We start from the raw sequence: 12247 nt of genomic DNA on the forward strand, positions 1-12247 counted from the left end.
ATATTGTGTATTCGATAGGTAAATTTTTTGCCAACTAGCGCCGCCTGAGCTAGCTATTATTATACAAGATTCTTTCTAATCCTTATTTTATTGACACTTCGTCTATATGCAGAGATAGAGATGAAATTTCAATAATCAATGTTTTGAAACTGATACCGAAAACAAAAAATAATTTGCTCTCTGTTGATAATCATTTTTTATGTTGCTTCACTTATAAATACTTATTCTGTTTCCAGAAACCTTTATAAATTCTATTGACAAAAGTGCTTATTTTGAACTGAAATATATCAACGTTTGTGAACAATAATGTCTAAAAATGATGTTTTTCTAAAATAAATCAAGTACTTTATCCTAAAGGTTGAAACAAGAATTTGCTCTATCACGTAAACTATTGAATAATTTAAGCTATTGTCCAATAGAGGGCACTTAAATAAAAAATGTGAAATATTATTTGCAACATTAGAGGGTTTACATTGTAGTAGATTAGTTTTAAACACTGAATAGCTGTACTTGAATCTGGTATATTAGTTGTATATCAGTATTGCATGAGAAGAATGTTATCTTTTATGTTCTCGAGGTGTGATTGTTGATTTTTCACTATACAAATCCATCGTTCAGTGTTCATTTTTGAGAATGACTTCCATGCCAGGGCTACGGTTTGAAATTATGAAATTTGTATTCTCACACCCCAAAATCGGAAAGCATCCAAATAAAATCGATGTATTTGAGTTTCTTGAGCGACATCGAGTTCGAATTTTCAAGGTAGGTATATTGTTGGAAGCAGTATATTTGATGTGGTGCAGACAGTTCACCAAATAAGACACTAAAGTATATATTAGAATAATGTAACAAGGTTAGAGAGATTGTTATGTTGATAGATTGTTCATCTTTATCCGCACCTTGTTCTCTCTCTGTTTAATTATGCAGTTATATAATACTCTAGAGCTCTTCTGACTGTCTTCGATACTATTCCAGATAATGAGGATTGACTATAAAACTAGTAAAGTTGACAGATGAAAAAAAAAAACGTCAAAATTCTAACGAGAAATTTATAATTATAGTAGTGTCATGGTGATTATGATCAATGGAAATCCCCACTCAACTGACACTATACTTAGACTAACTTAAACTAAAATGTTCTTTATAGAAGTGTTTAGTTATGTAGTCCAATTTTTCTCACAAATAGTTTGAAAACAACAAATATCCACGTTAAGGTGAATTGAATTATTTTTATTTTTAGATTCTTGTTGGCCGGTTTGGTTCTTGGTTCAATTGTAGTTTTCCACATAGACTTCAATAGATGGCACCACGAGTTTCAGCAACGCTATTAGAAGACAAATTAAAAAAAGTCAGTAAAATCAACAATTATTAATTAGTACCTCCGGGTACTTAAATAAAAAATGATTGTTTATATATTTAATTTATTCAAATACTTTGTATCTTATGTATTCATATCTAGTTATTTTTGTGCAATATAGCTTTTTTCATTAGATGAGTCAATATGATTATTGAGTTTTACCATTATCGTAGAATTTGTAGATAGTATTTCTTTCAGTGGGATACTTTAAATATTGGATTTTAATCATTGTAGTTGTATTTAACCATTTTGAAATATGTATTGTATTTGTTTTGTGTAGCGTAATTGAGAATAAATAGAAACATTTGATGGTTTTTATTGTTAATTGGAAACTTTATCATTAATAAAATGATAAAGAACATTTGAAACTCTCCGCTTGTATATTATGGAATACTTGTTAAAAATTATTCTAAATTTATATTTAAAATGGTTTTCGATTTATGCCGATATTCATCAATTCTTCAATTCATTCTCTCTCAATAAAACTACCATACTTCTGATTTTAGAAAATAGCAAAAATCGCATTTTGACATAAAGAAGAGGTATAGAACACACTTATTGAGGTACGGTTCTAAAATGGGAAGGAAAACTTCATATATTTTTTGTCCAATCAATTTCAGTACAATGTTTTATAATATTATCGCGAAGTTTTTTGAAATTATTGTTGTTGAGAACCATCCTGTGTTTTTATCATATTTGTTAATTGTAAGGCTTTATACTTGCCCTCGTCTCTATCAATTATTTTTTATAATACAAAATTTATTGACATAATAGTTACGCACCCAATAACTATTGTGACTATTAATATAGAAATGCTTGTACTTAATATTTTTTACGTAGGAAAAGATTTATTATTACGGCGTGACTGATTAATTTTTTATATTGTTAATAAACAATCATTCCTGACTGCATTTAATTAATTATGTTTTATAAATAATTAATAAGTATCCATTATTTTAACGATTTCACGGAATTTAACCAAATAGCACTAATGTGTATGATCAATAAATATCTATTTTTCAAATTATTCAACAAGCACATAACACCCATATTCCATGGGTAATTTTAAATAGTGGTATATTGAACAACTAACAAACTTCATTATATTGTCACAAAAGTAAAAAATATCCAGCATCTGCACCTGTTGTATGCTATATTTTTCTATTGAACAACACAAGATATTCCGTATTTCCCATTGGCGCAAAATACACAACTTTTTGTACTAATTCTTGAGGTGAGCTATTAAGTATTTCATGGAGATTGTTGGAAAATAACATTTTATGACTTCCACCTTCCTTATTTGGGTGGGAGATGACGTGCTCTAAAAGTCTTAGATGGTTTTTTAGATATTGGAATTAATACATTTTCAAATAATTTCCATAATCAACCGATTTCTGTTATGTCTTAACTTCCAAACTCACTTTAAATAAGAAACTGATGAGCTGATTATATGTTAATTTTCAATTTTGTTTGATTGTTACATTAAGTGAATATCCATAAGGCAACTTTTTCGACCTTTTTTGTTGATAATTTCTCACTTTCCAATATTTTTTCGTTAGTTTTGTTTGATTCATCTTGTGTTTTTTATTACTTCTTCCTACTATTGTGTTAATCAATATGTTTTTACTCACTCTCCATTTCAATCTATACAAGCTTCAAGAACTCTTTTTTTACTCAGCGCTTCAATTTACACTATAAAAATGATTGTTTATCTGTTATCATTGTACGGAAAAATGGTGTCATGAAATTTATCCATGAAAGTTCCAGTGGTTTTAATTTAAATGAATACACAATATTAGAATTATATTGAAGTGACATGCTAGTAAACGTAGTTTAGGTTGTTAACGTGCATTTTTTAAGTACTTACTAGAAAAGACAAGGGCAAGTACTAAAAAGTTATCAATCCTGCAGTGACAGTACAATTGATTTCTTCTTACTGACAATATTTATTGTACAATATTAAGTAACTGTGAGTTCGTGATTCATGGAAAAATTTCTGCTAAGATATTTGATAATAGGTCAATAAAAATGAAACTTTTTTGTTAATATTCTTGGAAATATTGATTGCATAGATAATTTGAAAAGCAATAAACATCTAGGGAGTACGAAACGGTTGAACCAAATCATATTTTTGATGATGTCTTCTCCAATCACATTATGAAGTCTTTATCATTTCTTTTTAAATTTATATACCCTCTTTTGATAGTATTAAATATTGTCATGTTTTTTCTATGTTAATATAATGTATAAAAAATAAAACAGGTGAACATCACTAAATAAAACTACCAACAATTTAATTATTCCTTGAAGTGTGAACCTTTTGTCTATTAACAATATGCAAGATTATGTTTAAAGTCTTGTAAAATATTCTAATGGTATCAGCGTTAATTGAATTAATTTCTGCTATAATTTATTTTTTAGAAAATATCATACCTATACATAGAAAAATGTTTTTTTCATATTTACTATTAATAAAATAGCGTAGTTCTGTTAAAATAATGGTAACAACGTCTTAACTTCAACCGTGAGGATGTCAACAAAAATATGAGTCCAACAAAAAAATTTGGCCGAAGAATAAAATCGACATGTCTGGACTGCTTCATCCAACGGGCAAATTATATGCTCACCTTTTATTTATAGTTGCTAAATTTTTTCAAATTTTCAAAGATTTTTAATCTACTTAATATTCCTGAGTGCTACTCTAAATAAATGATAAGTATTTGCATAAAAATTGTCAGGATTAATCAAAATAAATTTTAATTGAAAATCATTGTAAGGAAGTGTTTAGCAAAAATATTAGTAAATTTGGTTTTTCCTAAGCAACTTCAAAGTTTTATTCAATATTTCATCACTATATATTTCAACTTTCTCTAGAAATATATTCAACATCTTCATTACATAATTATTTACATTTCAGCCTTTCCTTTTATTAATTATTTGAAGTCTATAAACTAGAAAGTCTATAATATTGAATTTCAATTTGTATCTTTTACTTAGCATTCAAGCATGAATAAATTTTAAAATATAAATATGTAATTTAGTAGATAAGGATGGTAGATATCAACTTATAGAAAGGTAATTTGATATATATATATATATATATATATATATATATATATATATATATATATATATATATATATATATATTTATTGCTCCTTCATTGAGGAAATTTAATATAGTGAAATGGTGCAGTCACCTTCACGTAAATTTCGCAAAATCGTAGTTATACATTAACTACTGAGTGTGGGAATATGGTCAGATATTTATTATGTCGTTGAAAAGTTGATTTTATTTCGAAATTTAATTCTCTAGTATTGAATTCATCCGACTCTGTTATGTTGATCTGTCGCGGCAGATTAATATTATGGAAAATACTTTACCTTCTATGTGTATGTCCTTGAGCGATCTAGCAGATCTTGCTCATCTAATCAGAATAATGAAAAAAAATTAATAGCCATTAATTACTTGTTGAAAAGTAGTTCACGATTTTAGCTCAATATAATGTGAAAAGGTCACCAACTACTTAAAATGCTATAATAGCATTTGCAAGAATTCTCTTTTTTCTTTTGAAAGATATGGTGCAAGAATAACTTAAAAACTGCCATTTTCTTAAGTTATAGTTGTAAAAATCATGGATGAAGTCTGGTATGTACATCTGGAATAAAGTATGTTTTCCTAAATGATGTCTCTTTCATGTTTTTCTATATCTCTCAATACGCTCGACGATGAGAGCTCATAGTTGCTTGAATAAAGATAATCGTTGAGAAACAATTTTTTCCACAGTATTATTTTGATCAATTTTTCATGAGGTAAATGGTCATTATTATTTCATAAAATTGTAAGTACCATTAAAATTCCTAAACACTCAAAAAATTAAAATGAATAAAACTTTTTTGAACTATAATTTGAATATTTTCTCCTATATTCTACATAATTGTGTGATGGACATTTTGCAGAACGATTAATATTTAGATTATTAGATAAATGTTTGTTTGATAAGTTGATTAGTTGTCATGTCACTGTGGGCTGGTCTGGTTTCTTTCGATAATGTAAGTTTATAAGCACCGTAGTGTTGCTTACAGCTTGCACTTCTGATACCAGCAATTGTTACGGCCGTAACGGCGCACTTTTTCGACATGGTATGTGCGATATTCAAAATTACGTATATTACACATACTGTGACCCAAAAACACATTCCCTCCAGCAATTGTATATTACCTAATATATTGCAAATCTGTCCAAGAGAATCAAACTTATTGTAAATAAGTAAGATTGTTTCCTTTTTTATGAAGCGCTGTCAACTAATCGTGTGTTGAAATATTTACTTAACCTATTATTTTACTACTTATGAAATATGTACTTAACTGTAAGAAATATGATATGTTTGATGTTAGCAATAATGTTTCATTCATTTGTATACATGATAACTATTAAATAAATGTGTTTTGTTCACTGTTGTATTTCCGTTTTATTTAAAACCACCTCAAAAAACAGCTTTTCCTGGTTACATAACCAAAACATAATTTCACTTTGAATGTCGTTTCTTTAAAAATTTTCACTTTTTTCACTCCAGTATAAAATTGAACTCTATAAACTTCTCAAGAAATATAGCTTTCATGAGCTCAGTTTACAGAATCAGCTATAAAATCATATAAATTTCTCCCATTATTTATTATTTATTTGTTCTTTTTATTCAGATTCATAGGTAAACAGTTGCTTTGGACAAAATCAAGTATTGAAAGGTTACTTAAGTTTCCTTTAGGCAGCCAAAATTAAACATTAAACTAACAAATTAAATTATTAGTTAAAAGACACTGAAACGGTATGGTTCAAGTATAAAACTAACAGTAAATTTAAATTAAAATTATACTAAGAGTTCGCAAACTTTTACCTTCTTAGTTTAATTCCTTGATTTTGTGAGGTTATGAGCACAGAATACGTCATGTATGTCTGTATTGGTGGTATTATTTTTTTTACATCCTTTTCTTTAGTTATGAAAATAGTATTCGCATTATTGCATCGATTTCCGCTGTGAGGATCTATTTTTAAAACTGATATAAAAAATACGAAAAAACAATGTCTGAAAGTCAGTAATGTCCTTTAGACGATAGAACACTGATAGACAATGTCAGGAACTTTCCATATTTGTATGACAAAAAAATCCATACAGGGAATTTCTATCGGTTTATCAGTAATTTATAATTATCTTTAATTTTCTTCATAAACTAAAAAATTAGCTCTAAGAACGTTTCGTCCAATGTTAATTTTAATTTAGTTTTAATGGCTGCATAAACTTAGCTTAAGTAAAAGTGTAATTTGTCAAAGGTATGATATGAAGTCGCTGTAGAATTCTTCTATAGAAACCACTCGTTTCCTGTTTAATTTCAATTATTTGACAAGAATTTCAAGAATCTAAAAGCCACCAGAGACACAGTAAAGTTTTTTTCCAAAGTTTGGAAAGCAATGAATATTTCGACATAAAAGTCTGGTTGTTACTGCTTAATCAGAATCCTTTATAAGGTATTAGAACATGATGACACAGATGGCGATTTCAGTTGTCACATTAAATATCAAAACTTCAAAATAATAAGATAATAGAAAATAAAAATACACCTACTATACTTAATGTTGAATTTGTACTTCTATCTACGTTCTAAGTACACGGGATATTTGTATTTTAAAGTATTCCTGTCCTTATAACGTAATTACGAAACCTTAATTTTTTCCCATTTCGTTCCTTGTATGCATTGTTAACTAGATCAAGCTTTTAATATACCTCCCAAAAAAATGATTGTGATGTAGAAAAAAACTTATCTTGTACAAGTTTTGTCGTCTATGTAAAATTTCCATTGATTGTATCGCTTTCGTTAAGTTTTCATCGAGATCTGTACTATACTTCAATACTTTACTTTTATCGTTCTAAAAATAAGCAGTGTTTCAATTTTCGAAAAGATCAGATATACGACTTTACCTTATTTAACAATTCCCGTAACTTATACGTGTTGAGAGATTATTCATATGCTTTATGTCATGGCAGAACCTTCAATGTGATATTACAATCTATTTTTTTTAATTAACTGTATCTTCTACGTTCTTTTTCGTTCACATATTTTGTAATCACTTTGTCATTAAAAATATCTTTTTCCGATATAAACTTTTTTAATGTATAGAATAGAAATGGTCATTGAATTTCTAAGAAACGTTTTGATTTGATTTAGCGTTGAAACACATCGCTCGTCCTCTGATGTCATGGAAGTTGTTACTAAAATGTCTAATAATTCTTTAGTCTCTTTCAGTGTATCTGATAGATGACTTTTTATTACAAATTTTAGACGTAGTGCTCAATTCAAAGCCCTGTGATCATTTTTTGAATAAATGAATAAATAACAGGCAGTTCAGTTCGTAATCGTTCTTTATCAGGTGTGGGATAATGGGAACATTGCAAAAGTGAGATTATCCTCAGGAAACTTGCCACAATACTTTTCAATCAACACACGTACTAGTAAATTTGTAGAAGCAGCTTTAGACATAATCAAATTTGAATGGTTATAGCAATGTATGTTTTAAATTAATGCTTGAAGACCTGTATGTTGACCGCTTATTATTTGTACCATTTGGTGAATTTCGGATTGAAAGATTTATAACAGTAAAATTTCGTCAACTAAACAGTGTCTGTATTATATGTTCCAATAATTAAGTAGTTCAACGTTCAATTTGCTAGCCAACAGTATTAATTTCCTCAATTCTTTGTTCATTACAGACTTCTAGCAGACACTGTAATAAATCGTTCTGTATTTCTTTTAATGTTCTTCTGGATATAGAGTTTTTTAGGTGCTAACTTAGAGACCTGATTCAGCCGAAAAATTTATAATTCCAAGAAATATCTCACGATTATAGGAAGCATCGCTTTCATCATGTTCGCGAAGAATCAATCCAAATGTCCAAAACATTTGATACAATTAAAAATGTTATAACCATTCTTCGACTCATTTTCATTGTGTCTGTGTATATTTGATCAATAAGCAGAAAGATGACTTTTGGAGTTTTCGTGTCTTTTTATCTTTAAACTTAAGTGCTCTAGATCAGCGACCTCTATATAACACTTTTTTTGGTTAAAACCACACATCCAACCTGTATGTGTATAAATATCTTGAGTAAATTTTCTTGTGCAGCTTGTATCCTTCACTTACACCAGTTTTTTCTAAAATAATATCTCGCAATAGACTGCCTCTAGCTTTCAATCTTTTCTTCTTATCTAAAAAATATTCTTGTATTTATTATAATTAAAATTCCACACTCCACAAAATCACAAACACTTTGTTATAGTATGTTGTTATTCAGTTCCAATCGTACTAAAAAATTAAGACAGTTGAAAAATTGCAAAAAAAGTTAATTACTCGCATACGCTTTGCGCACTTTGAAAACAGCGAGCTTCTACGCCATTGTTTTAGACCGCCGATGCTATAGCGTAGGTACTCAAGGGCGATGAAAGAGTGCGCAGAACACGTTCGTGTATCCCAGATGAACAATTATACCACAACAGCGTGAATGGGAAAGCAGAAAAATGATTCAACTGGTTGACTTTACTGAACGCACTTTGCTGGCATTTCGCTTGCAGCTGTCTAACAAGGTATTAAAAGGTGATTGCGAAGTATTAAAATTTGTTTTAAGATAGTTATAGAAAATATATTAGATTATTATTATTATTTAAATTATGCGATAATCGTCTTTTTTGAGAGTTTGTTTACACTGTGTTATAGAAATTTATTTAAATATTCTCAAACACTTTATTAATCACAAAAATTTTATAGTGTTCCAATTTATAGTTCAGAAATTAAATGTAAACATAACTTTCGAAAGCTGAGAGGCAGACGTATAATTTCTAAACGAAGGCTCCGTTGACAAGAATTTATTTGATCTTATGACAATATTTTCAAAATCTAGAAATTTTTTAATAAGCATAATGTCTAAATAACTATTGTTATATTTTTCATTAATTAATTAGTATGCTGGATAAACGTTTTTTAATCATTTTATTTAAATTTTGTCTACAAATTTGGTGAAATATTTTCATATATTTGACATTCAACAATATTCCAAATTATACTATAATCAATAATTCAAGAAAGTGGCTAATAACTCACCACCTGTAGGTACAAGATTGCATATATTTTTCCAGAATCATGTGGTAAAAACGTGATAACTGACGGGTATAGCAATCAGCAGCGGAAAAATAAGAATTACTATAATTATTCCTCAGTGAATGGTTATACTCGTAGGAGCAACTGATTTTTTTAAATATTCTATACAGGTCTAATTGTTAAAGATTTGCGGCTTAAATTCCATAGAATTAATTATTGGCATTTAAACAGCAACAAAATCGAGTGCATTGCGCACAGATTATAAACGCGTATAGCGAGTATAAACGTTAATTTCAAAAATATGAGTAATTTTTTAAATTATTTATTGATCCTATATCGATACACAACAAATGCGGCAACAAATTGACAGTTTAATATTATTCCATTATATTGCAGATTTTGGAGCATGTACTACTCTGTAAGCAGGACACCAATTTTGTTCCTCCTTTCAAACCAGTTTCTTTCAATATAGAGCACGGTGTTTGGTTCGTATTTTATTGTTTGTGGAGAATTAACTAAAGGCGATAAATTAGGAGATCTGTCTGACCATTCTATTGTGTTACTTATTCCGATTAATCTGGTTTCGCAATCTTCATTTAAATAATTTTTTTAAGAATTTTACTAGCTCTTTTCTGTCACTTCGAAGAAAATCTATTAATGCAATATCTTTTGCTAGTTTTCGATGTCGATGGAATACCTTTTGTGTTCAGTCCTATAGTTCCAATCAATGAAGTCTTCATAAACTCTCATAAACATTAAGCGACATTCATTTTCCTCCAAGTAATTAAAGATTGTCTGGGTTTTGTATAGTCCATTCATTGTTGTACTATCAAATTCCTCATTTTTTGTAAAACGCAAAAAGATATTGTAAAATGGTGAAATCGTTGATCTGTCATGATGAAATAAAAACATAGTATGCCAGAAGAATGCAAAACTATTATAAACGTAGAGATTTATGGCAAAGAAATTTTGCACAAAAAAGGCCAAAGAAAAGACCCTAGAAAATATATTCGGCTTTCCAGGATGATCGCCAAGAGCATAAATGCTTTTCTGAAATATTATGTTACCGAAAACTATATGCTTTTTAAAGCTAATCTTTAGTCGAATGATGTTTTAACCTATTTATTGAAGAAATTGATAGGGAAAATCGCATGTTTTTTAATATAAAGGCTCAGTTATAAATCATTCAATGATAAAATTCAATAATTTGCAGATCCAATTTAATTCAATTCAAGCATTCTAAGGCTACCATTATACTAGGATGCTAGCACCCGGGATGCTGGCATCTGAGAGGTTAGCGGGGCATTAAATCAAATGGGAGCGATTAGATTAGGGATGCCAGCATCGGATGCTAAAACAGCAACCCGGAGGCTCGATTTTGTTGTGGGGTATTGGTTGAAATGCAGCGCATTATACTAGGCTGCTAGCATCTGAGCAGGTGCTCTATTTGACATATGCACGCGCACACAGTTTGATCAGAGTTATGACTAGTTTCTCTTCGGGTGAAATTGGTCTGAGGAATCTTGTATCTTGTTTAGAGATGTCGCTTTAAATGTAGCCTAGAATCTGTTTGAAAGAAGGAAGTGACATTCTAAAGTAATTAAAAAATCTTGTTTCACTATTGCACAGTTCATCAAACAATGTAAAATACAGGCTTTTAACACGACGGATAGCTAAAAACGGGTCCACACTAAACTTCCTTTTTGCACGCTGCCTTCTTTTCTTAATTAGTAACATCAGCAACAACATCTCTTCATTAGTTGGGGCCATATTGACGACTGGCAAAAAATTAAAATAAAATAGCAGTCCGGGATGCTAGCATCCCAACACAAATTTGACTTAAAGTGGGATGCTAGCATCCTAGTATAATGGTAGCTTAAGCTAAAAAAAGAGAATAACGACTAGCTAGAACTCTGCTGCTCAATGGAACATCAAATTCCTGAATCATATGGTCAGTTACAGAATCGGAAGTTTTATTAGAATTACATTTCTTTTTATTATTAAACACCCATGAGGCATTTACCATATTATATTATTATATTTGAAATTTAAAACGATTGCTCCGAAGTTTATCCTTTTGTTTCATTTCATTTAGTATGAAAGTATTATCTTTTCTACATTTTTTAATTATATTATAATAATCTTGTGGCACATACAATAACTGATTTCTTTTTAAGGACATTTCTATAACGCCAAAATCTCTGTCATTAGGTAGAAATTAATGCCCTGATATTAAAAATTTGTGGTCTATGATTTCCACATCATTTCCCATCGATAGAATTATTAACCACATTAAAGATATTTTGATGTTTCTGTTTTGTCCTCCAGTCACTATATGCAATGATGTTTTTTTCACCTTTCAGGTGTCTCATGTGGCATGAAGCCACTTCTTGGGAACCTCTAGAAGCTTTTATTTCATCCCAAACGTACCGGGTGTCTCAATAAGAATGGCTCTCGGCCATATCTCGGGAACCGTTTATAGTATAGCTTCGGTAAAAAAAATTTATAACAAAATTGACCTCGAGAAAAAACTAGAAAGTATTTACAGAGTTGTAGGTCTACCGCCAGAGGGCGTAAATAAATACCAAAAATTATAAAATGAATAATTTACAAATTTTGTCTAAATTCAGCGTTTATTTGATTTTACAAGTTTTAGTGTATCTCTTCAAATAAGAGGTGGGGGGAAGCGGGAACTTTATTATGAAAAAACGCCTGTAAGTCCAGTTCTACTTAACCTATGTATGCA

At 29.5% G+C, this 12247-nt stretch overlaps 1 protein-coding gene across 13 annotated transcripts in view; it reads left to right on the forward strand.

The window, feature by feature from the left end:
- The window catches only part of LOC130897076 (neurobeachin), a 735983-nt gene extending 730170 nt beyond the window's left edge, over positions 1 to 5813 (forward strand). For all 13 annotated transcript variants that reach the window (XM_057805651.1, XM_057805655.1, XM_057805652.1 and 10 more), the window contains one exon: positions 1241 to 5813. In XM_057805651.1, coding sequence (XP_057661634.1) covers positions 1241 to 1331 — 91 coding nt within the window. In that variant the 3' untranslated portion in view covers positions 1332 to 5813. The remainder of the gene's footprint in view (positions 1 to 1240) is intronic.
- Positions 5814 to 12247: the final 6434 nt, after the last annotated feature.

Source organism: Diorhabda carinulata, chromosome 8 (genome assembly GCF_026250575.1).
Source record: "Diorhabda carinulata isolate Delta chromosome 8, icDioCari1.1, whole genome shotgun sequence".
Classification (NCBI taxonomy): Eukaryota; Metazoa; Arthropoda; class Insecta; order Coleoptera; family Chrysomelidae; genus Diorhabda; species Diorhabda carinulata.